This window comes from Acinonyx jubatus, chromosome A3, assembly GCF_027475565.1.
Source record: "Acinonyx jubatus isolate Ajub_Pintada_27869175 chromosome A3, VMU_Ajub_asm_v1.0, whole genome shotgun sequence".
In the NCBI taxonomy this organism is placed as follows: Eukaryota; Metazoa; Chordata; class Mammalia; order Carnivora; family Felidae; genus Acinonyx; species Acinonyx jubatus.
In genome coordinates this window covers 108,286,701-108,314,034 of record NC_069388.1, presented here as the reverse complement: position 1 = coordinate 108,314,034, position 27,334 = coordinate 108,286,701, and the positions used below count along the sequence as shown (strand labels likewise).

At 36.5% G+C, this 27,334-nt stretch overlaps 1 protein-coding gene across 2 annotated transcripts in view; it reads right to left on the bottom strand.

Annotated features, from left to right (window-relative positions):
* HEATR5B (HEAT repeat containing 5B) overlaps window positions 1-27,334 on the bottom strand; it is a 98,000-nt gene that overhangs the window by 5,392 nt on the left and 65,274 nt on the right. For both annotated transcript variants that reach the window (XM_015076720.3, XM_053201024.1), the window contains exons 27-34: window positions 21,807-21,986; window positions 16,910-17,147; window positions 15,436-15,690; window positions 13,364-13,491; window positions 10,025-10,169; window positions 8,579-8,845; window positions 7,204-7,428; window positions 1,083-1,234 (exon numbers count right to left, since the gene is read on the bottom strand). In XM_015076720.3, coding sequence (XP_014932206.3) covers window positions 1,083-1,234; window positions 7,204-7,428; window positions 8,579-8,845; window positions 10,025-10,169; window positions 13,364-13,491; window positions 15,436-15,690; window positions 16,910-17,147; window positions 21,807-21,986 — 1,590 coding nt within the window. The remainder of the gene's footprint in view (window positions 1-1,082; window positions 1,235-7,203; window positions 7,429-8,578; window positions 8,846-10,024; window positions 10,170-13,363; window positions 13,492-15,435; window positions 15,691-16,909; window positions 17,148-21,806; window positions 21,987-27,334) is intronic.

The window sequence follows — 27,334 nt, the reverse complement described above, 5'->3', positions numbered from 1 at the left end:
AATGTAGGATGAATTAATGCCATTTTCTATTTATAGAAATGAAGCTAAAATAACAAAATTGCCAATAAGCTAACTAAAAAAAAACTAACTTAAAAGAAATTAATCAAAAAAACATTCCTTATACGGTAACTGCCAAATTACCAAGTCTATATAATTTGTATATTTCAATAGTGTGGAAGATGCTAGAAACCAGGAATTCCAATTTCTGTTTTTAATTTTTTCTTTACTCGACAATTGTCCCTTCCACTTTAACCTAACATATTTAGTAAGGAAGGCGATGTCAAACAATGCTATAAAAATACACTGGTAAGACACCTCACATTCATTTGAACTCCCTGGAAATAACTGCTTATGACAACTTAAGTTTTTTAGGTCTCTAGAAAGTAAAATCTCATTGACTCCACTTTAGCTTAGAAATACTTCATATTACCATTTAAAAAAAAAAAAAAAAAGGAAGGAAGGAAGGAAGGAAGGATCAAAGGAAGGTCCATCACCATATGGGACAAATAGTGGAATAAAGCTGTTTCAGCACTTTGGTAGAAGAGAAGTTACCAGACCTTGCTGGACATAAATACTTGGGCAATATTTTTAAAATACAGATTTATGATTCAGGAAGACAGTAGCAGAGTTCTAGGAATCATGTTACTAAACTGATTTTTTTTTTTCTGATACGAAGCAGGTTTGAGAATCATTAGTTCAGACTTTGACATGTGAAACCAAAAAAATTTATTTTCTAGAAAAACTAGTTTCCAATAGGTTCATCAAAACATGTAATAATACAAATTTATTTTTTAATGTTCTTGGTGCCATTAAGTAAACAGTGAAAAATATAATCGCAGACTCATGTAAAATTTCTACCAATATAAGTCAGAGTTAATAAAATATTTTAGACATTGGAGAATAAACATACACATAATGTGTCTCCTAGTGCTTAAACCCCGTGATCTTTTCCAGCTTTTCTATTTAAAAACCACATAGCAAATATTTAGGTTCTCATTTGATGTATTACCCCTTTTAGTGAACCAATCTGAAATATTATTGATAAAGTGGAATGTTTACCTCTATGTTTAAGTGTAACTTACCCATGGGTCACATGAATTCAAGGCATTCTTAAATCTGTTCATGCAGCCATTCTGTAATGACTGGACTCCTATTATTTCACTACTAGCAGACCACAGGAAGAGTGCAATCGCTGTTAGCATGCTTACTTCATCAGGCATAGGCATGGAATCTTCTGAAATATATGAATAATATTAAAATATGTGAAAAATGAAAGCAATGTCTTGTTTCCAACATGCTTTGGAATTCCAAACATGAACAATAACCTTCTCTCCCCTAAAAGACATTTACAGCAGCATGTACCTCAATCTAATGCAGTCCATAAACAACTTTATGGATAGAATCTACTACTAAGGAAACAGGGATACTTCCTGTATTTAAGGTTTTTTTCCTTGTTTTTCTGGATGATACAATATTAACTGAAAAAAAATCAGGCATAAATCCTAATAAGAACTCTACAAGGGAAAGCAAATTGGAATAGGAAAGATAACACTGTAATGTAAAATTACTTAAAAGTTACGTAACTTCCTTGTAGTTTAGACTGATCAACAATTTCCAAATACAGCTATTCCTTCAACAAAGCCAGGTGATTATAAGATATTCTAAGTAGTTTAAAAATCCAGAGTGTTCTTTGTTAGTGATATCACCTTTATATTCAGTAAATATGAAACCTTTAAGTTCTACACAACCATAATCAAAAAAATCTCGTACAATTTCCTGAAGGCAGTATTCTCATAATTTTAAAGAACTTCTTGCTATTGCAACCATTTATTTGGGAATAGATATGACTTTAACCTAATGGAAATACAGTATGTTATTAGAAACACAGGAAATATATACATTTTTTCTGAAGAAAAGTACTATTAAACATATAAAATAAGAAAAAAAAACATAAAAGAAGAGACCTCAACTATTTTGTCATTATCATTTCTTCCACAGCTGAACTTACTAACATTCTTTACATATGAATTTGGACTAATTTGGAAATTGCAAATACTCTATAATCAGTAATTTATCAGGATTATGAATATATTTAATATGCTGACACTATCTCCTAATTAGGGTACCAGCATAAAATAGAATGTGCTACAAAAATAGTTAAGAAGCCCACTAACTTGGAGAAAAGGAAGAGATGTAAAATCTGAAGGATTCAGCCAATCTATAATAACCTAAGTCACAGATGTTAAAAACCTGAGAACTCCATCATAGGAATATTACTGTATTATTGTAGTAGGAATATTATTGAACAATCTCTAACTCAGAGTTTGTGACACTGCAAGCAATTTTTTGTTGGAAAATTAACACTTTATTTTAAAATTGCGACTTTAAGATTTGCTATCTAAATACCATTTCCTACTAAAAGAAACCAGGGCTTTTTTAGAGAAGTGACTAATTCCAGAACAGTAATAGGGAAAACATAAGGTAAGTCTGCCACATCTTGGTGCCAGAAAGTAAAAATGTGCTCAGGAAATAATGGAGATATGTCAAAATGACATTAATGGACCCACTGAACTAAAAAAAGAATCATAAGTCTGTACTGATAGTAATAAACAATAACCATATAAAAAATAACAAATGAAGGCAAAGAAAAAGCTCTTCCTTTCAGAGAAATGCCAGCTAATAAATGTAAAAGGAAGAAAACTAATGAAGAAGTTAGAAAATTATCATTTTGACATCATCACAGTAAGAACTGGTTCAGGTATAACAGATATTAAAACGACTGGGTATGGCACGCCTGGCTGGCTGGGTTGGTGGAGCATGTGACCCTTGATCTCAGGGTCATGAATTCAACGCCCACACTGGGGGTAGGGCTTACTTAATAAACAAAAACAAAAACAAAAACCATTGGGTAAAAGCTTGATGGGAAACAGATAATTGATATAGTTTCAAAGTATCTCCCTACAAATTCCTTACTAATTGTAAAAGGGAAAAATGTAAACTTTATGGTGGAGAAATATGGCAGACAGCATCTTAATCAAGTTATTAAAGTTAAGACTCCTAATAATGGGGGGGCGGTGCCTGGGTGGCTCAGTCAGTTAAGCATCTGACTTTGGCTCAGGTCATGATCTCATGGTTCGTGAGTTCAAGCCCTGCATGGGGCTCTGTGCTGACAGCTCAGCGCCTGAAGCCTGCTTCGGATTCTGTGTCTCCATCTCTTTCTCTCTCTGCGTCTCCCCCACTCATGCTCATTCTCTGTCTCTCACTCTCTCAAAAATAAACATTAAAAAGACTCCTAATAATGAGACGAAACACCATTATATGGCTCTTTACATGATGCACTGAGAAAGACCTAACAAAATCATACAGTATTCCTGCCAAAAAAGCATAACCTGAATCTAAGCACAACACACACACACACACACACACACACACACACACACACACACACACAATTCCAAGCTGAAAAACAATCTATAAAATAGATGGTCTGCACTTTTAAAGGACAATATCATGAAAGATAAAGAAAAGCTGAGAGAGACTGACTCAGATTAAAGAAGACTAAAGCATTAAGACAAGTACAATGCGTGATCTTGGACTGTATCAAAAAGAAAAAGAAAAAACTTCTATTCAAGTCATTATTAGGACAACTGGTAAATTTGAATATGAATAACAATAGCATTATATCAGTGTTAAATTGCTTACATGTGATAATTCTTCTGTGGTTATGTAAGAAAATGTTCTTGTTCTTAGAATAGCCATAAAGCATTTAGTAGTAAAGAGTCATGATGACTTCAGTGTATTCTCAAATGGCTCAGCATAATTAACAATGATAATATTAACAATAACATGTGGATTATAGAGTAATAAGATACGTGGCAAAATGTTAACAGCTGGTGAATTGAGGAGAAGAGTATACTGTAGTTAACTATGTTATTCTTGTAACTTTTAAAAAGTTTGAAATCTATTCAAAATTGAAGTTTTTAGAAATGAAAAAAAAACTGCAGCAATATTAAGAGTATACACTACATCCAAGGAGATTTCTATTCATGGGTGTATGTGTTCACATACATACATATGTACATTTTTTCTAAGTGGAAGTCTCAGATTTTATACTAGGAAATATGATTTCTATAATAAAAATTCTCAATTACGAAACTTTTCTTGTAAAGCAAGGGATTCTGCTTGCCTTGCCTACATATACTATACATATATTATACACAATGGTACTTGCGGCCTTGATCCCATTTTCATATTGACCATCTCCTAAGAGTTCAGTTCTGGACAGAATATCTTAGGCAAGTTCATTCTTTTATCATACTTTTGAATTAATTTAATATTACTAGACTGATAAAATATCAAAACCTTCCCTTGTAACTGACAATTTAAAAAACATGATTATTGACTACGGAACTGCCCCGTGAAAATTAAAACAATATTTAGATTTTTAAACAAATTCTTAACTATTTATCTTGTTACTCATATCTATTTATGTACTTACACATATATACATACACATACATATATAAATATGGTATTTAACATTTCTTTAGTTGGTTATAAACATTCACTCAAGATACAGCTAAAATACTTCCAGTAGCACTAATAAAACTAATTGAAGTTTTCCTTTCCAAATAAATTTTTTAAAATTCAGATAATAAAAATAACACAAGGTCATTGTTTAACATATAAAAATGGTCTAGGGAAGGAAATAAAAGTAATTCTACCATCAAGTGACAGTTTAATTTCTAGGTACTGTTTTAAATCCTTCTGGTCTGCGTTCTTTTTGTATGTATTTATAAATATGATTTTAATAGATATAATGATATATAATCCAAATTAATATATAATCATGTATTTTATAATTTTTCCCACCGCCAGGTAATTATATTTATCACATATTTTCACTATTGTAAAATAGACTGTGATAAATAACCTTGAACATAATGAATCCTTGAAAACGCTTTGTACATTCTATAGAATTGATTCCCTAAAAGTTTAAACCATTTTAAACTCCCTTCAGCAAAGTAGGAAAATGTTCTACGGGTACCAATGCCAACTGTACAATCACATTTAAAAAAAAAATCAACTTTACAAGAAAAATTTGACAGTACTTCATTTTTGTTCATATTTCTTTGCTTATTAATGTGGTTGATTTTTTTTTTACACGCTTGGTGGTCATCTCTACTTTTCACTAATGTGTGTTCTTTCCCCTTCTATTGGGTGTTAAATGTTTATCTTACAAGACTTCTTTGTATATTAATGATATTAACACTAACATAAATATTGTTGTCAGTTTTTCAGCTGTCTTTTTTTTCAGCTACCTTTTAATGTAAGAGGTTTTGACAGGTAGAAGTTACTCTATAGCCTAGTATGTTGATATTTACCTCTGTGATATTTTCCGTTCTTACACTTACACACTCTGTTGCCATCCTTACATAAAAGTTGTACATGTATTTTCTGTAACTATTTTTAAAATGTTATATTATCATTTTAATTTATCTGGTATTTATTTTGAGTCATGATCTAAGGTGAGGGCCTAACTGGAACTGGTTATCTCAAACAGCTACCTGACACAAACCATTTGAAGGATAATGAATGGTCTTTATCATGTATTATATTCTCATGTGCATAAATGTCTGTTTTAAAGCAATTTGTGTGTTTCGTTGTGCTGTCTGTTAATTCATGGGCCTGCTCCACAGTTTTAATGTGGAAATGCGTGAAAGGTGACATGGCAAATTTTAATACGTGAAACGTGACATGGCAAATCTTTATTATTCTTTGTCTTCCGTCTTTGTTTCTGTCTTTACAACAGAAATAAAATGAAAGAAAAAGTCAAACACAGAACAGAAATGAACAAAAGTGCAAATAAGCATTTCCCTCAAAATTAAACACAAGCATGAAGAATGCTTATTATACTCACTAGGAAAATGGGAAATGCACATTAAAACAACAAGACAGTACATTTTACCCATCAGATAGCAAAATTTAAAAGTCTGAAATACCAAGTCTTGGTGAGGACATGGAGAAACAGAGATTATCATCCACTGCTGGTGGGTGTTTAAATTCACATGGTTACTTTGGAGAGCAATTTGGCCAGGTCTGATAAAATTAAAATTAAAATATGTCATCAATTCCATCTCTAGCGGTGTACCCCAGAAAATCGCATAGCACAAGTGTGTGAACAATTTATAAAGATGTTCATGGCAGCAATTTTTATAATGGGGAAAAATCTGAAACAGCAGAAATATCAGTTGACAGGGAATGAATAATAACTGAAAAATTCATGTGATGGAAACTATATAGAAGTTATATAGAAGGAATAAATGAGAATTTTATATGTACACATTAATAGCTCCAAAAAACCTTACTCTTGAGTGAGAACGTAATGGCAGAATGACATGCTGTGACATTACTTATGTCGATTGAAAAACACAAAAGAGGGGCACCTGGATGGCTCAAGTCGGTTGGGCGTCCGACTTCAGCTCAGGTCATGATCTCACACCCCATGAGTCGGGCTCTGTGCTGACAGCTCAGAGCCTGGAGCCTGCTTCAGATTCTGTGTCTCCCTCTCTCTCTGCCCCGCCCCTGCTCATGCTCTGTCTCTCTCTATCTCAAAAATAAATAAAAACATTAAAAAAATTTAAACACACAAAAATACTATATATTGCGCATGGTTATTTATCTCATTTTATATATAACCCATGTATACATTTATTAATATATACATTTATTTTTATTATTTATTAATAAGGACCTATATTTATTAGTACAAAAAGTATATTTACATACAAAAATATTTCTGGAATGAAATATATCTAAATCAAGGCTGTGGTTTCATTTGAGGATAAGCTTGGTGAGTGACAGATACTTCAACTTTCTCTATTTTATTATATTTATTTTTAAAAATGGAAGCAAAAAAATATTTTAACACATATCAATTTGATTCTGAGTATGTTTTCTGAAATTTTCTGTCCTTTTTGGCCTGGGGAACCTCCAACATGTATTTAAGTGCTACGACAAGGACATTTACAGTCAATATCCAAATATCCAGAAAGGGGTACTAACATTCCTATCTAACATGACTACAAGACATCTCTGAGTTGCTTCAGTGTTCTATAGCACTTTTCTGATAAGCTCATTCAACTACTTATTGGCATACAGATATCCCAATACATTATGGATTTTAAGCCCTGTTTAGGTTACCTGGCTGAGAATATTCCAGGATGCATGCAAGAGTGCTGCGAATTAGAGCTGTCCACTGTTTCTGAGTGTCCTCCGTCTTGGCCATCGAGAGTGTCACGATGCTTTTAATCCCTTGAAGAGCTGCACTGACTGGTGCAGGAACCTGATTATCTGCTGATTTTATTGCTGTGTCTTTCAATATTCTTGCAATTAAAAACAGAATTGTGGGCAGGATTGTCATACATCCTGAATTGAAAACAAATCAGATTACCTCATAACTATTCAGTTCTCACATTACAGTTCTTCCAATTGTTTTCACATTTGATTGTGGTTTAATATTATTTTTTTTCCTTGTTGTTTTACAAAATGTGCTGCATTCCTATTACTTAATTCAATGTTAAAAAAGAAAATGAGAAAGTGGCAAGTTATTTCAAAGAAGACAATATTTTCTTTCTTATTCTGGCTAGCCTTATTTTTATTATTTCCAGTATTTCATCTAATCATGCCCTTCAAAATGAAAATGAGAAAGGAAGACAGAAAACCAGAAGGGAAGCACTACCATATCCTTTGAGAAGCATCTGAGTAACTTATTGAATCATGTAACAATTCTAAGACATGTAATCAATCTTTAGTGTATTCAAGTCAGCCTTAACCATGCTGGGAAAAATGATGAAAAGACTATATGGGTAAGCAAAGAAGAAATGAAAAAAATTCCAGAATTTCTAGCTAAAAGAACTCGAAGGTCATTGAATTCAAACTCCCACCTCGGGGAAGATGCCCCTCACCACGTTTCCATGCAGCCATCGTAGCTGGCCTGCAAAGCCCCAGCAATAGAGAATTCATTATTTTTACATCCACAGGCTTGCATTGAGCTGAAATTTGCCTTTATATCTCCTGATACTATTTCTCCTATTTCTCCCTCCTAGATAAGTAGAGGGAAAGTCTAAGTTTCCATCTGGTATTTTTCAGGTTATCTGCAGACAGCTATAATCTGTGCAGCTATAATTTCTCTAGTTATTCCTTACAGTTGGTTGTCACAGTCATCTGACGTTTAGTAGTTTGTCAGTGTTACTCAAAAGTGGCAACTAGACCAGAAACTAACAGGTTTAGTCGTCCCGCCTTATGTCTATCCACTAACATTCAGTGTCTTGCTTCAAGCTGTGCTTCTATCTCTTTGCTGGTTTGTCTGAAATATATCTGAAAAGCATCTTGAGTTTTTGGTTTTTAAATCCTTAACCTTTCTAGGCTCCAAAAGGTAAACGTCATAAAAGACTGACTTCTTTCATACTTGAGATTTAAGAGGGAAAATAAGTCATAACAGCACTTAAAAACAAAGGAAGGCTCATCTTTGTCTACTGCAATATAATGCATTTGCAAATAGTGTTCAATACTGTACCAGCAGGCGAGCAAAGGGACGGTAAGTCAGAGAGTATGGTAACTGTGGCTGCCACCAGACGAGCACTTTCTTCTGACAGTCGAGTTTTAGTGGCTACGTGACTGGGGGAGTCGGACATCTTGGTACTGAGATGTGGCATATGTCGCACTAAAATGAACATCAACAGCTCCATAGTTGCAAACACAAGAGATTTTCCAGGAACAAGACCACCGCTGTCACCTCCTTCTCCTACTACAGGACAGGGTTCTTTTTCCATATCATCTTCATCTTGGGGGGAAAAATGGGTAAAATTTCCAGCAAAAAAAAAAAAAAAAATAGCACAGAGTAGATAAAACTACACAATAAGTATATTTGAGAAATTCTTTCAAAAGAATTTATAACTGAATGTCTAACTGATAGCACATGTCTTTCAGAATAATTCTCTGCCTTCCTAGAATTCTGTTTATTGACCTCTCCTTAAAAGTAAAGGACAATTCAGGGGTGCCTGGGTGGCTCAGTCGGTTAAGCGTCCGACTTCAGCTCAGGTCACGATCTCGCGGTCCGTGAGTTCGAGCCCCGCGTCGGGCTCTGGGCTGATGGCTCAGAGCCTGGAGCCTGCTTCTGATTCTGTGTCTCCCTCTCTCTCTGCCCCTCCCCCGTTCATGCTCTGTCTCTCTCCGTCTCAAAAATAAATTAAAAAACGTTAAAAATTTTTTTTCAAAAGGTAAAGGACAATTCATTTTTGACTTCAAAAATTCTTATTAGGTATTTTTATTTGGAATGTATTTCATATTACGAGTAACACACGTTAGATTGAACCATATCAACTTGACACTTTTGAAGGTGAGAAATAGCTATCAGCAATTTCCTTTGGGTTTTTTGTTTGTTTAGTTTTTTTATTTTATTTTATTTTATTTTTTTAACATTTATTTATTTTTGAGACAGAGAGCGTCAGAGCATGAGCAGGGGAGGATCAGAGAGAGATGGAGACACAGAATCCGAAACAGGCTCCAGGCTCTGAGCTGTCAGCCCAGAGCCTGATGTGGGGCTTGAACTCACAGACCACGAGATCATGACCTGAGCCGAAGTTGGACGCCCAACCGACTGAGCCACCCAGGCGCCCCTGTTTAGTATTTTTAGAGAGAGAGCACAAGCAGGGCAGAGGGAGTGGGAGAGAGAGACTCTTAAACAGGCTCCACACTCAGCACGGAGCCCGACAGGGCTCAATGCCACAACCCTGGGATCATAACCGAGCTGAAACCAAGAGTCAGATGCTCAACTGAGTGAGCCACTCAGGTGCCCCTCATTTGTCTCTTTCTAATTAAAGCAAAATCAACTGCAAATCTTCTATATATATGGTTAAATTTTTTGATTAAAATTTTTATTAAAAACTTGCTGGCATTGATACTTAAAAGTCAGAGTACAAATAAGATATATTTCAAAGTTAGCATAATTTCTAGTACTTACTTAGAGTGTTTCTTTTTTCTTGCAAATAATCCTGAGCAGCTCTTACTATCTGTTGTACAACTCCAGTAACCAGCAGTTGGACAGATGGGGGGTTCCAGGTCAGCAGGAGGCGGTGCAAAACACTCAGCAACTCTACGCCAATCAGCTATTATAAATTAATTCAGGTAAACTTAATTTATCTTAATTTGAAAGGATAAATTTAGGTTATTAAAATCTAAGAAAATATGCGTGTAAAAATAAGGTTGGTAACTAAAGTTAACATTTATGACTATGCAACAAATAAGAAAATTATAACAATCTTGAGAAATGGTCATATTGTATCCCAACACCTTTTCAGTCAACAAATTATTTTTCCGTTTAAATAATTTTTATATTAAAAAAATGATCATTCTCCTATTTCTTTTCTCCATTTGAACTAAATGGCATTGCTAAAGTACAATGCCACTAAATGTATGATTTCCAATCCTAGCTGAGCACCAGGAGTTGTCTACCAGGGATTCTAAGCCCTTCTAGTAAGTCCTTGTCCAATTCATCTCAGCAATTATTACAAACTTTCACCACTCATTTTAAGCTTCTTACAATCTTCCACATCAAACCCATCCAATGACCCTGCCTCAGATTTCAAAGGGGAAAAAAAAACACTTAACTATAACCAAAGCCACCTTTGCCTTTTTCCTTAAGACTAAGTATCCAGGCTCTATCCAAGGCTGGTTCATCTTTCCTCATTTGCTTCCTATCCTATCCTATTTGACCTCCCAAGGGTTCTTCAAGGACCTTGATTGTACTTCATATATCATCAACCTCTCTCCCTCTGGTTAGGCTCTTCTCCCCAGTATAAGGAAAACACTCACGTCTTTCCTGTCTAATTCGCCCTCCTCCCCTGAACCCAGTCAGATCCTTCTCTCTTGCCTCTATGTCCTTTCTATCTCTTCCTCTGTTCCCAGCCTAGATAGATGCTTCCACTTCCTTCACCCTCTCATTTACTCCGCACTCTTCCACTGTCTGGCTCTGCCCAAAGTCACCAGTAACCTCCTTGGGACTCTCTTATGTCCTTATATACTGGATCCTGTTTCTTCTGAGACTTGTCTATCTCTGAAACTCTCTCTTGCCCTAGTAACTCTGTTCTTAGTTCTCCTCCTACCACTCTAGTGATCTCCACTGTTGACTTACTTCCCTCATCTCCACCCTTATTTGCTATTTATCCCTCAGGCTCCAGTCTTGGCCCTCTTTTCTTCTTCCTTTGTTCAGTTTCCTAGGCCAGTGTAATTCATCACTTCTTTAGAATTATGAAAAGAGCCTCTTAATTTGGTCACCCTGCCTCCCTTATCATCTCTTACCGACCAATCTCTACGAGATTGATGAAAGTGATCAAATCTATATCTACCATATTCTTAAATATAAGTTTAATCATGTCATTCCTCTATTTTAACATTAATTTTTTTTCATATTTATTTTTGACAGAGAGACAGAGACAGAGAGGGGAGAGCAAGCATGAGCAGAGGAGGGGCAGAGAGAGAGAGGAAGCCACAGAATCGGAAGCAGACTCCCTCCAAGCTGTCAGCACAGAGCCGAACATGGGGCTCAAACCCATGAACTGCAAGATCATGCTCTGAGCTGAAGTCGGATGCTTAACCGATTGAGCCACCCAGGTGCCCCTATTTTAACATTTTTAATGATTCCTTACCACTTTCAAGATAGATTTTAAATGCTTTAACATGCCATAAAGGAATCTTCATGAGCTGGCCTTTTCCCCATTGTCCAGCCTCATCTAACAACCCCCACATGCTCCTTTTGCCTTGGCCATAGTAAATGAGAGTAGTGTCCTTGAACTGGTCCTGTTCTTCATACCTTCTTGTCTTTGTATCTGCTTCTCTCTTGGAGAGGAAAACCCATTCCTCTTGTGCTGCCTCACTAATAACTCTTTTAAGATGTAATCCAACCATCATCTCCTTTGACAACCCAATCTTTATTTTCCTTGATAATGTCAGCACTCCTCCCCTCTGTCCTCATCAGACCGTTACATCCGCTAGCTCAGCACTTATCATATTGTACTGGTCTCCTAATCCAGGTGCAGTGAAACCATTTTTGATACCTATAGCCTCAAAATGTGTCTGATGCCAGGACAGGCACAGAGTAAAAGTTGTTGGGTGAATGAATACAATTTTTGAGTCAATGTACTCTGATGCTATTGAAATCATAGGAACCAACTCAGGAGAGAAAAAAAACAAAACCCATCCAAGTGTAAAGCAGTGCTTGAATAAACAAAACACTATTATGTGCAAAAAATAGCTAGGTAGTTAGGTGTGGGACAAATTATGTTAACACCCAAATTACTGAGTGTAAATATAGTATTCCCTTCTCATTCACTGATTGAATTGTATATGTGTGACTATTTGAAGACAACCCTGAAGTTTCTTGCAGCAATCTGTAGTACAGCTGAGGAATAGCTTCAGGATGCAAGGCTGGGGTGCAATGAATATATAATGAAATGACAGCAACTTTGTTTTTTATCTGTTAGTTTGTGGTTTATAGAAAATTACCCCACATGGTAGTGATGGCAACCAAAAAGATGTTTCTTATGAAAAGAAAATAAATTTTTTTAATGTTTTTATTTTATTTTTGAGAGAGAGAGACAGACAGACAGAAAGAGCACGAGCAGGGGAGGGGCAGAGAGAGAGAGAGAGAGAGAGGGAGACACAGAATCCGAAGCAGGCTCCAGGCTCCAGTTGTCAGCACAGAGCCTGATGCGGGGCTGCAACCTATCAACCATGAGATCATGACCTGAGCTGAAGTAGGACGCTTAACAGACTGAGCCACCCAGGTGCCCCCAGGGAAAGAGTTTCGAATTAAAAAGAAGAGTAACAAATCTGCTGGTAGCTTGCTTCTGGAACATGAATAAAGGCTTCTAAATAATCCACACAGAAATTAGAAAAAGCAATTCATTAAACTGTTTAGAGGAGTACTTGAGCAGTACAAAAAACAATCTCATTAAATGAGAGATAAAACTTATCAAACATTTAAAAGTGGTATAATTTACTTAATAGCCTTATAAATTACTTCAGCCCCTTTTTAGTAGAATCATTAACTGGGATGGAAGGCATCCCTTAATTTTTAGTTGTACCTGACTGCCGATGAACACATCTACAAAGATATACTGACCAATCTCTATGCTGGCTCTGCCTGGTCATCCAACATTCAGTATAATGCCTTAGATAAAGCCAAAATCCTGAACAGTTACTACATAAGATTTATTTCGTAAGGGAGAAAATTATCTTAAGATAAAATATGACGAAAACAAAGCATACGATTTATAGAAATTGTTATAGAAATACACTGTACCTGATCTTCTGCGATATGGACTCGGGCATAAGGAGAATCTAGCAAGGTGTGTAAGGCCTGTAGACATGCTGTGACGTGTTCAATAGGCTCCTCGGGTCTAGGGGAACAAAGGAACTGTATACTCACACCTGCGATGTACATAATAAAAATACACATTTGTCACCATCACATACTTCGTTGCTTCCGCATCAATGTTTTTTCTCTATTTTTCCTATTTCTTTGTCAGATGCTTTAGCATATATTTAATGCTACCTTGAAGTAGACTTCCAAATGGTTACCAAAAGCAGCAGCCAAACTTTAGAATACAGATTCTAGCTTTTTAGAATACAGATTTGTAACTACAGATTGTAGCCTCCAATGAAATTGGAGGTTGGGGGAGGGAGGCAGTTCCACAGTCATCAAGTTGATTAAGAAGATATTCAATTTTTTCTTTCTAGGACTTTTAAAAATAAACTTATGAAGGTTATACAATTAACTCTCATTAAATGGTTGCCAAACAATTTTCATATCTACAAAGTTTTTTTCAGTGGCAAGCTACAGATGCACAACGGATAACTTGGGTAACAATTTTTTTTTTTTTTTATCTATTTATTTTGAGAGAGACAGCGTGAGCAGGAGAGGGGCAGAGAGAAAGGCAGAGAGAGAGAGAATCCCAAGCAGGCTCCACACTACCAGCTGTGGAGCCCAACGCAGAGCCTGAACTCATGAACTGTGAGATGGTGACCTGAGCTGAAACCAAGAATGAGTCACCCCACTGACTGAACCACCAAGAAGCTCCAGGTAACAATTGTTTTTAATTTGCATAAGGGTAAGGTCATAGTTCTAGAAGTCTCTCATTTTTTCATGTATAAGATTTACTGACGAGTTCTATAATTTCATCCTACCACTGTGTTCCTTTCCCCTCCCAGAAAAGATAAGACCATTTAAGAGCCTCATTAGAATCTATAATATCTTAATGTTAAAAGAACACCTATGAAGCAATTATAAATTGAAATTTATTCAAATTTGCTTTAACTTTGCATTTGTTATTTCCTCATGGGACAATTTGTTAAGTGCCAACTAAAAATAAAATCTGTTGTTGAAAAAGAAAAATGTAGCTTTTTTTTCTTGAAAATTATTCAGTACTGCTCTGTGAGTAGACACAACAGGTAAAATTTTTAGAGTAGTTTTTTTTGTTTTTGTTTTTGTTTTTAGACAGAGAGCATGTGAGCAGGGGAGAAGGGCAGGAGGAGAGAGAGAGAGAGAGAGAGACAGACAGAGAGAGAGACAGAGACAGAGAGAGAGAGAGACAATCCCAAGCAGGCTCCACACTTAGCACAGAGCTCAACACAGGGCTCAATCCCACAACCCTGGGATCATGACCTGAGCCAAAATCAAGAGTCAGATGCTTAGCTGACTGAGCCACCCTGGCGCCCCAGAATATTTTTAATAATTAAATTTTTTATATTAAAAATTCAGTTAGTAATTTAGAAAATGTACTTAAAAATTCTTTTATTATTCCCTCTCTGAACTGCAATACATAAAACCTTTCTATGGCATTAAAATGAAAGATGGAGGAGTTCAGAACATGCCACACCAAAATATGCCTCTCTGGCATATTGGTTATTTTGAGCTGAAGGTACTTGATGAACAGCAGACCCCTTTCTACCTACAAGCAGGTCATAAAATTTCTCATGAGAAAGGTGCCCTCCCTGTATCAGGAAGACCAGACTGGGAGTCAATGCTGAAATAGACCTGTACAAACAAACCTACTAAAACCAGTTTCCTGCACATATTTCCTAGCCCTGTCCCACAGTTTACTGCCCCTGGCCCAAAGCCCTTTCTTGTCACATTCCTACCATTTACTGTTCTTTGTGCAGAATGGCATGTAAGTTTTTGGGCCTAATGGCTACTTCAGGTTGAAAATATTAAAAAAATCTGTGTGCTCTTCTCTTGTTAATCTGTCTCATATCAATTTAATTCTTAGGCCAGCCACAGAACCTAAGAAGATAGAAAAGAGATTTTTTTCTTCCCTACAGATATGAATTTTCAGAAATGACACATCTCGAAATACAGTAATATGACACACCTACCTAAAATCAGATGCATTCTATCTTTGTTAATTTCTGGCAAAGATTTAGCACTAGGTGTTGCTCCTGATGCCTGGTTTAAATTGACGGGTGTAGAACGTTTTTGTAAGCCAGGTATCGCTGCTGCTTCTGCAGACTCTGAACATGTGAATCCTGTGCTATTTAACCAAAGTGCCACTGCGTGGAGAATAGGGGCCCAGGAATTCCGGTAGTGAAGTCTAGCTGTATCAATAGTCTCAGGAGTATAAAATGCTCCGCCTGTAAAATAATCAAGCCAATCAAAGCCATTACTTTTTATTGTACGTGTTTAACCATTTATCAACAGCTAACTTAAAAATACTCATTCCTTACTGTGTTAGTCCATTTGGGCTGCTATAACAAAACACCACAGACTGGGTGGCTTATAAACAACAGAATTTATTTCTCACAGTTCTGGAGGCAGGAAGTCTGAGATCACGTGCCATCATGCTCGGTTAAGGGCCATGTCTCTGACTCCATGTGGGGTCTCTTCTACAAGGGTACCAATCCCATTCAGAAGGGCTCCGTCTCATGACCTAAGCACTTCCCAAAGACCTCACTTTCTGATACCATCACCATGGGGATTAGGTTTCAACACGTGAATTTTGAGGGGACACACAATTCAGACACAGCACATACAAAAGAGCAATCTGACCAATTGGGATTCTCTTCATTACCAAGCCACCAAAACTAATGTCTTTCCTGCCACTGCTGAACTGGAGTGCCTGTGTTTTCCTCACCAATGCTATGGTTTCCAGTCTTTCCTCTGCAACTGTGGATGCTGATGGGAACCCAGTACCTTTCTCTACCTTGTGGCCACAGGCTTCCTCTTCACTGTTGCCAGACACTCCCTAAAGCCCTTGTCGCCTTCACTTTCCATCACTCTTTCTATCGCCTTTCTCTCTGTTGCAGAGACAGGGAACTCTGTCCCTTCTTTCTCTTTCTTTCAACTCCCCCTCTGCCATTCTCCCTCATCTCCTGTTTACACTGTCAAACTGAAGATTTCCCCCACCTGTCCTTGCATTCACTGACCAGCACAGCAATAAACTTCAATATATAGCAATAAACTTCATAATGACTTGTTATGCATAGTTATTTAGAGTATGTTAGCTCATAAAGTTATTATTATAACAGGGAGAACATGTTTGCTTGGGTTAACAAATAAGCTTAAGGCTGTATTTGAATTCAGAAATTCAATATGGAGAACAGGCTCCAAGTGAGAGAATGCCAAGTATAAGTCCACAGAAATTGAAAATGTTATTGCTACATCTTAAATCACTTTATTAAATTATCAATAATTAAAAATTTAAATTTAAGATGTTATACTATCTTTATAAATTTAAGATGTAAAAGTTATATCATAATATTATTAGTGATTGTCGCTAGCTTCCACCCATTACATTTTGTTTAATTACTACTCTGAACTCCATAAAGGCCAAACTCTGAACGCAGTACTTACCATCTGCGGGGAGCTGACTAGCAAATTCAGCTGGTAAAGTCAAAAGCGCGTAGTCTTTTAGTGCCGCCAACCACAGGCGGCTGAGTGTTGGCAGCTCGGGTTGCACAAGTGTGATTAAACTATCTGGCGGTAGTTCATCTATGGTACCAAAATCATCATCATCATCATCAGCGCTTTTAATTGCTCTTTTTGGTTTTGACTCCGCTTCCTTCTTAATATTCATAGCAACCACATATACCTAGTGCGGTATTCAGGAGGAGAAAATAACAAGGCATAATACTAAGAAATGACATAATCTAAGTTGCTATGATTATACAATTGAATTACCAAAAGTAGCTGAGTACAGACACTGGAGAGGATACAGCCTCATGAGTTCCTGAGAGCCTCCAAAGAATAATTCCACCTGCTTTGGAGGTAATTTGTTTTTATTGCTCTGACTTCTGACTATTCCTCTCATAAAATATTCCTTGAGTAGGGTTCTCTGAATTTCTTCTGGTTTCTCTTGCTATACTTTACAAAGCCCCCTTTTATGTGTGTCTTTTTTTAACTTTTTCTTTTCGTCATAGGGTATAACTTCCTGTTTACTGTCTCTACTTTCACAGACTTATTAGACACAATTGGACAGCATTCAAAGAAAAAGGCTGGGGCATGGGGGAAGGGCCACAGAAAGGATTTCCATAAATATCCTTCTAACCCCTTAAGTGATAGTTAGCAATCTAGTCTTTATAACAGAGAGATGAGCATATAATTTACTGCTTACATATATATTATCCATATCCTTTCTCTCCACTTGGTAAACCAAAAGGATGTATAATAGCAACTTCCTAAATCATAATTTAAAAAAAAAATTGTTTTAAGTTTATTCATTTTTGAGAGACACACACAGCGTGAGCAGGGGAGGGAATAGATAGAGATAGAGATAGAGATAGAGATAGAGATAGAGATAGAGACAGAGATAGAGAGAGACATGGAATCCAAAGCAGGCTTCAGGCTCTGAGCTGTCAGCACAGAGCCTGACACGGGGCTCAAACTCATGAACCGTGAGATCATGACCTGAGCTGAAGTCGGATGCTTAACTGACTGAGCCACCCAGGCGCCCCTCCTAAATCATAATTTTAAAGATTCTTCTTTGTTACAGTTATACACGTTTGTTTTTGTACATGCATTCAGGCTTTGGCAAGTGGTACAGACCGAGCAGAGACTAGGAGGCAAAAGTAGGTGAAGGTTTTACTCTATATGCAATGGGGAAGAAAAGAGGTGACTACAGGATTTATAGACCAGATGTTATGTATCTTCCCTTAACTTTTGATGTTATTTAAAAAGTTATACTATAAAAAGTTTTGGAAATGGGTTTTTAAAATTACTATAATTCCAATTTCCAGGTTATCATATTCTGTCTTTGTAAGCTGGAATGCTGTTGTACAGAGAACTTTGGGTTTAATTTTATCTTCTAACATATCATAAGGTTTTCCCATGGAATCCTAGTCTTCATAACCATTACTCTTCATGGCTGCAGGGGGTGAGCCATAATAGGTCTAACAATTTCCCCATCACTGAAATTTTATATTTACTTCTGATTCTCTAGTCAGCCTTCAGAATCTTAAAAAAGACTACATATAGTTTTCAAAGACAAAAGGTGTTCAGTTCTTCACATTATAAATAATGTTCCAAGTAAACCTTTTTTGTAAACACTTCCTTCCTACACTTTGGATATTCTTCCCTAGATAAAGTCTCAGAAACAGAATTACTGCATTACTGATTATAAATCTTTTTATAGCTGTGAATAGACACTGTCGAAACCTTTCCAAAAGGGTTCTATAATTTATATTGCTACTTGCAATACAGGAGAATATATTTTTTAGGATTTTTTTAAACAAATTTTGGCTTATTTTTCTTATTAGATATCACACAAGAAAAATAGAAAAATGAGAAGCATAAAATGAAGAAAATAAGAAAATATCGTTAACGTTCCAGATAAGTTGTATATACATATTCATAGTCTTTTAAACAATACTTGGATTCTTCTAGCACAAGATAATATCTAAGGAGTGATCAGGTAGGGTCATCAGTTTTCCAAGACCACTGACTCCAGACACCTTGACACTGAGACCTCAGGCTCCAGGGCACAAGTGACTCACGGAGCATGTCTGAGCACTTGTTCTTGTTTTGACCGGTCCGTGGACGCCTGAGAATACATGTACACCAGACCACTGTCCTCAATAAAAACCCCAGACCCCAAGCAAAGATGAGACTCACTCTCCTTTCCTTTCCAAGTCTCCCAGAGACTTGGTATCTGTATCTGCTCTCTCTATATCTTCAGTAAACTCTGCTCCCACTTCCTCTCAGCTCGTGTTTGATTTCTATCCTGCGCAAAGCCAAAGACCCTCCTGGTTGGTCCTGTAGGGCCCCCTCGGGGTCCTCGGACCCAGCTAGCCTGCATCAGTGAAGACCCCAGATTGTGGGGGACTGAGAAGTGGGTGGCCAAGAGCTTAGGAAGTGGAGATACTGAAATTTCAGTGAACTGAGATGTGAAGAGGAGAGACAGAAAGCAGTGAGTAAAAGAGAATGCTGAGTTGGGGAGGAAAGCAGGTAAGAGGACCAAGCATGTAGAGGGAGAGGCTGAAGACACACAGGTGGGCAGGACTGATGGCACTGAGCTGGAAACAGTCTCCCCTTCCTTCTCATGCCTAACGGGAAAGTTCCCAAACCATGTAAATCTAAAGATTTCAAGGAAACGATCTGAGGAGACAGACAATGGAAATCCTCAGCTTTCTGAGTGAAAAAGTATAACCAAAGAAAGGTCTTGAGGAGAGAAATCTAGAATATGCTGGCCATTTGAAGAGAATGATAAAGGAAAGGAAGATAAGCAGGGAAAGAATTGCTAGACAGCATTGAAGGCTGAGGCGTGAGGTGCAAATCATTAAATTATAGCACAAGTTACCCCCCCAAAAAAATGTGTCAAATACAAATGTACATTGTTAATTTAATTATGTGAGGTTCTGGGGCGCCTGGGTGGCTCAGTCGGTTAAGCGTCCGACTTCGGCTCAGGTCACGATCTCGTGGTCCGTGAGTTCGAGCCCCGTGTTGGGCTCTGGGCTGATGGCTCGGAGCCTGGAGCCTGCTTCCAATTCTGTGTCTCCCTCTCTCTCTGCCCCTCCCCCATTCATGCTCTGTCTGTCTCTGTCTCAAAAATAAATAAATGTTAAAAAAAAAATTAAAAAAAAAATTATGTGAGGTTCTGATGTAACTTTTTAAAAGTAATGATCTGTCTTCCATTCAGTCCCAGTTCCAGTCCCAGTAGTTGGTCCTTTTATATACATTGCCTTACAAGATATTATCTCCATGTTGTAATGAAAAAACTAAGGCTCTAAGAGGTTGAATCACTTGACCAAAATCACAAGGATGGTAAATGCCAGAGACAGAATTTGTTCTAGGGCCTCTGAGTCAATATTTAATGCTTTTTATATTAAACTATGCCAGGCTTCCTAGTAGGTGAATCAAGCATGTTAATGCAGGTCAGCAAAGAACTAGCTGACTGGCAACCAATGTGCTGACCTTCAGACCCCACAGTGGTCTCTACATTTGGGGAAATGAGTGAATGGGGTTAGAGAGTTCAGAACAATGCGGATTTTCAGATAAAAATCAATACATCAACTGCAATGTAATTTCTACAGACAAGAAAAGTAGCAGTTTTAGATAAAAACCCAGATACATGAAAATTAACAAAGAATTTTTATCATTTTCTAAGTGAGAAAACAGAGATAAGTCATATTATAGTAACTTTGTCTTATACTACTTCCCATGTAAAAAGGTTTGCATTGATTTGGAAAAAAAAACTAAATGTTTATCAATAAGAGCAATCATTTTATCAATCAAACAAAAAATATTATTTTGCTTTCTAAGCCAAAAATGGCAGCAAGGAAAAATAAGGCAACTTTCATGGATAATCTACTTGAAGGATAGCTTGATCTACAATCTAAAAATCAGAGAAAACTAATTTCCATATCTTATTGAGCTCTATATTTTTCCATTTTTATTTTTGTGGGGGAAAAAAGTACAGCAAAAATTCAGAGGTCCTTTATCTGAACTATATCACGTGGATGCTGCATGCTTTGAGTCAGCAAGTATCTACTGGGTAGTCATCAGCCACTGATACTAGAGAAATAGAGAAGTCAGGTGCTGGTTGGCAGAGGGAGGGTTACTTGAAATACTGTAGGTCAGATAATAAGAATTTGAAAGCAAATGGCAGAAGGAATTTGGAAAAGTGAATTTAAAGCAATATCACAATTTTTTAAAAAATGGCTGTGGAATGAAAAAGGTAAAGCCAGCTATAGAAACAAAACAAAACAAACAAAACCAAAACAAAACACACAAACAGAAAACTGCAATCTTGGTATCAATGAGCAGTGGCAAGTCTCTTGAAATTTAATCAGATAAAAGACTTTTTTTTTTTTTTTAAGTAAATTCTACACCCAACGTGGGGCTTGAACTCACAACCCTAAGATCAAGAGTCGCATGCTCCACCAACTGAGCCAGCCAGGTAACTGTCAAATAAAAGATTCTTGGCATAAAATATTTTATATTACTTATATTTGTAGTTTTCTCTGCCTAATTTCCACATAATTAGTTAAGGGATCAATTTCTCAATATTGAAATTTTGAAAAAACTGATTAAAAACTGTAATTTTCAAAGGCTTCATAAGAGCTCTTTTGAGACATAAACATATACGTATTTCAGCGAGAAGGAGCAAATAATAGATTTTCAAAAAGCATTCCATACCAAAGATCAGTTTTAAAAGAACAATAACCAAATAAAATTTTTTTTTACCTACAGGAGGAGTAGGGGAACATTTTCTCATGGATGGGGAAATGGTTCAGAAACAATAGGCTGTGGTTACCTCTGCCCACGCTTTGAGAACAGCCAGTTTTTCCATGGTTGTGGCACTTTCTCGGTACAGTTGGCTAGAAGATCCTTTTCCAGCCTGCACTTTGTCCAGAGAAGAAACAAGCAGATTGTGCACTCGACGGAGGTCATTGAGATCACTGACAACTCCACTTCCGATCCACGTACTACACACCTGGCCAAAGAAAAACATTGTTAATGTTGTATAAAAAAATTAACACAAAACATTTAAGAGTATAAATATGATTTTTTTCCTTGGGGAAGAAACATAAAACAAAACCAATGAAGAAAACAAAACAAAAAAACCCCAATGCTGTGCTTCAGTATTATTTTGAATCAGAAATCAATAGCAAGAGTAGGATTTATTGTACTCTTATGTGGAAAATGAACTGTGATTTACTTATGCTTCCATTTTCTAATTTGACAAAAATTTTAATAGAAAAAATTTTCTGCCTGTATCAGTTCAGAATCAGTTGTGAATAATCCTTCAATTCAACAACATTTCTGCTTACCACAGATAAAACGTTATTCTGAGTGCTATGGAAGAGATTAAAAAATAAACAAAGGGTTAAAATCTGGTCCCTGTTCTCAAGGAAGAGAACGTACGTAGATTGAATGAACACACACGACCATTTTAGGATTGCAACACTACACTTAAAAACAGAGAAGGGAGACATCACTTCCAGGAGGAGAAATGGGAATGTTTGGAGATCAGGAAGGTCTGTGTGTATAGATACAGAGGAGTTACAAGGGAAAAGTGATGAGATTAGCAAAGTTAAGTGGGATCAGATTATGGTGCAATTTAAATTCCAGGAGAACTGAATACTGACTTTGTTCTATGGGCAATCATAAGTTTCCAAGGCCTCTGGGCAGGGAGATTACAATTAGAATTATGCTTTAGGAAGATTGCTCCAGCATTTATGCCAGCAAAGAGGGTATTTAGATGGTTAGCCATGTGTTCAGTAAAGTGACTACTATAATATTGTGGGACAGAGAATACAGATGAAACTGGGAATGGAATAAAAAGGGAAAGTCATCTGAGAGAGATTTGGAGGTAGAAATCACAGGATTTGGAAACCAATTAAATATTTTTAGGGGGAGGGGGCGGGGCCTTAGAAAAAGTGTGAGGACTCAAAGATTGCCAAAGCTTCTAACTTGGATGAAAGTGAGGAAAGTGAGGCCACTGCTTAAGAGACAAGAAAGGAAAAAGGAAAGGTTGGGGGAGATGAGAAGTTAGAGAGCATTTTTAACCTTGCACAGTTTAACATGCTGAGTTCAAAGTACTAGTAGGGGACCTGTGGGAAGATATTCAGCAGACAGGTGGAACCTTGGTTCTGGATTTCAGGAGGAAGGTAAAAAATAACGAAGTAGATGCTCAGTATCAGTCACCATCAGGGAAGTGCAAATCAAAACCACAATAAGATATCACCTCACACCTATCAGAATGACTAAAATAAAAAACGCCAGAAACAACAGATGTTGGTGAGGACGTGGAGAAAAAGGAACCCTATTGCCCTGTTGGTGGGAATGCAAACTGGTGCAGCTACTATGGAAAACAGTATGGAGGTTCCTCAAAAAGTTAAAAATAGAGATAACTTATGATCCAGTAACTGCACTACTAGGTATCTACCCAAAGAATACGAAAACAATTCAAAGGGATACATGCACTCCTAGGTTTACTGCAGCATCATTTATAATAGCCAAATTATGGAAGCAACCTAAGTGTCCATTGACAAATGAATGGATAAAGATGTGGTGTATATGCATGTGTGTGTATACACACACATACATATATACACACATATCATATATGTTATACATGTTACATATATACACATTATACATATTACATATATATACATTATATACATATATATATATGATGGAATATTATTCACCCATAAAAAGAATGAAATCTTGCCATTTGCAACAACATCGATAGATCTAGAGAGTATTATGCTAAATGAAATAAGCCTATGCTAAATGAATAAGACTAAGACAAATACAATATGATTTCATTCATATGTGGAATTTAAGAAACAAAATAAATGAACAAAAGAAAAAAAAAAGAGACACAAACCAAAAAATAGACTCTTAACTATAGAGCAACAACTGATAGTTACCAGAGGGGAGGTGGGTGGAGCTAGGGTGAAGGAGATTAAGAGTACGCTAATACGATGAGCACAGAGTGAACGACAGAATTGTTGAGTCGCTAATATTGTACACTGAAACTAATATAACACTGTAGTTAACACTGGTTATTATTTAGTAATAATAGCAATGTTACCAGGTAAATTTGTTCAAGGACTGAGGTACAAAAAAAAGGTGTTAAGGGCAGAACACAGGGCAAATATTTATACTTAAGGGACAAGTGGAATAAGAATAAACAATGAAAGAAATTGAAAAGAAAATTCCAGAAAAACAAAAGAAAAACCAGGCAAGTGTGGTGACACTGGAGCCAAGGGAAGAATGTCAAGAAGTAAGGGGTGGCCTGGTAGTGCCACCTTTACTCCACAATTACAAGTCCTCATGTTCTGATTATCTGAAATCTTTGGGTCAAGATGTGGGTCACAATTCACAACTTTTTGATGAAAGGTAGTAAGGCCAGTGAACCTCACTAAGAAATACATCAAGCAAGACGTGTGGCAGCACCCCCCCAATTAACAGAAGGACACTTCTGTCGTGAAATGTAGTACAAATCACAGTAAGAGGGACGGATCAATACTCTAGCCCCACTCAGCTTCACATCAAGACAAATGAGGACAGTCAGCTCAGGTTTTACCAGCAAATAAATAATGAAAAAGCTTTTGTTTTTCAGAGCGTTTGGATATTAAATCATAATTAATGGATTATGTTTCTATATTTAAAATTTTTTTAAGCTGAGAATAAATATTTATGTAAATCATTTTATTCTCTTATAATCTTATCCTCCCAGAATTCAGAACTAAGTTTAATAAAAATTAAAAAGGACATTTTAAAAATTGTTATTAATTATGAACATATTGATGGCAAAATAAAATGCCAATCAAAATATTGTTGGAAATATAATGAAACTTGAAGTAGAAAGATTTTAAATATGATTATGAAAATAGAGTTGCTATTCTTTAGGAAACTGAGCAACATATTGAAGACATCTGATACACATTTCTCTTGAGGTAGAAATACAACTAAAAGTTGGGGGAAACTAAACACTGAGGATTTGGCACAAAGTTTAATTTATAAAAACATTAATTATCTCTTCCACTTTAAAGAAGATGAAACTAGATATTGCAGGTACTGCATTATAGGTTTGGTTTATCAAGAAAGGCATAGCAGCACTGAATCAGCAAAATCATTTTCAGAGAAAAGACCTTGGCCTTACATCAAAGGAGGGGTGCGTGAATGTACATTTATAAATTTTAATCTGAAATAAGATAAAGTATATATTATGTTTAAGATTGCTAGGCTGATTTAAATGATTTTTTATTAAGCCATTGATTACTTGTCCACATGTGTGTTCCACTTGAGTCTTCCTGTAATATCTAAAAATTGTCCTGATTTTCAGGTTTAACATAACATCTATTCCAGTAAATAAGGTGGGATGCAATGTTTCATGACCTGTCCAAAGCCAACTCCTTACTTTTCTTTAAGGAAAAGGAATTTGCAACCCACTGTTCCATTTGTTTCAAAACCAGGTTTCCTTCAAGAAACAGAAGGATAGGAGGTCAAAACTTAAGCCTGCCTCTAGATAAGGAGAAACTTCTTATAGAAAAAGCAGCTAGAGCCACATAAAGAATGAGACGTTGAAGGCAAATTCAGTAAGAGGAAATTTTCATAGTACTCATCCACAAGATGAAATCTGAATAGCCTTTGCTTTTCTATGAACAGGAGCTTTGTATGATTCTTCTGCTTAAATACTATGCTTTAAAACATCACCATGATACATTTATTTATACATAACTATGATTTCTGATTGTGTGTTGGTATCCCAAACAAAACGGCCTCCTCTAACTCTGAGGTTTGTATCATGATCCACAGACTTCTCTTTTCTTTTTAAAATTTTTTTAATGTTTATTCATTTTTTTTGAGAGACAGAGAGTGAGTGAGTAGGGGAGGGGCAGAGAGACAGAAAGACACAGAATCTGAAGCAGGCTCCAGGCTCTAGAGGCAAACCCATTCAGCCACAGAGAGAACACAGTAAGAACTTCACACTTACCATTGCAAACAGCAGAACATTCTCTTTCTAGAGGTCACAGCTTGATTATGGATTCTAAGCAATAATGATGGACCCAAACCCATACTCCAGAAAACTGGGAAGGAGAGGGTTGCCTCTTTTCTATCTTTAGGAAAGCAGATAAAGACTCTGATTTCCTGGGGGCTCCTGGGTGGCTCAGTTGGTTGAGCATCCAACTTTGGCTCAGGTCATGATCTTACAGTTTGTGGGTTCGAGTCCCATATTGGGCTCTGTGCTGACAGCTCAGAGCCTGGAGCCTGCTTCATTCTGTCTCCCTCTCTCTCTGCCCCACCCCCACTCAGCTGTCGGTCTGGCTCCCTCAAAAAGAAATAATAAACATTAAAAAAAAAAAAAAAAGAATTGGATTTCCTGAAACACGGGAGTTTAATGCATGAATCCTTTTTCAGAATGAGGCATGAAAAAGAGGAATTTATTAAAAGTGTAGGAATATAAGTGCTTGCTTTTGTGACTCTTTTCAAATGTAATAATGTTAGAACAATTCCCCTGCAATTAATTTTACAATTAAATTTCCATATTGTTAAATTCTCTTTAGGATAAGTGATTCCCAGAAACGTAAATTTTTCAAAACTTGTGATGAAAAGTCTTTTTTGGGGGTGCCTGGGTGGTTCAGTCGGTTATGATCTTCAGCTCAGGTCATGATCTCCCGGTTTGTGGGTTCGTGCTTTCTCTCTGTCCCTCCCCAGCCTGTGCTCGGTCTCTCACTCTTAAAAATAAACATTAAAAAAGTTTTTTTAATTAAAAAAAATCTTCTTTTATGTTTATTTTTTAAGTTTATTTATTTTTGAGATAGAACATGGGGGAGGGGAAGAGAGGAGAGGGGCTCGCAATCAGTCTCTGCCCACTCTCAGCCCAGAGCCTGACATGGGGTCTAATCTCTCTAACCATAATATCATGGCCTGAGCTGAAATCAAGAGTCAGATGCCTAACCGACTGAGCCACCCTGACGCCCCCCAACAATTTTCTATTACCTAATTATCATTCATAATACATTATTTAATTATTTTGTAATCTTACTTTAATTTTTAGTTGTTTTTATGATTTTCATACCTCTGTTTACTTCTGGATAATATAAAAGCTATGTATTCCAAAGTCATCTCCTCAGCTATGACAAAAAAAGGGATGCGACTAAGTTACTACTTCATCATTTGATACAGAATAAAAAAGGAAACTGTCACTATTGTGTTTTCAAGATAAAAAACAAATATTATTTGATTTTTCCCTCTTCTTTCTTGGAGGTGAAATTCTAAGGCATCTATTAACTTAAAGAAGGTAACTATAGGGGCACCTGG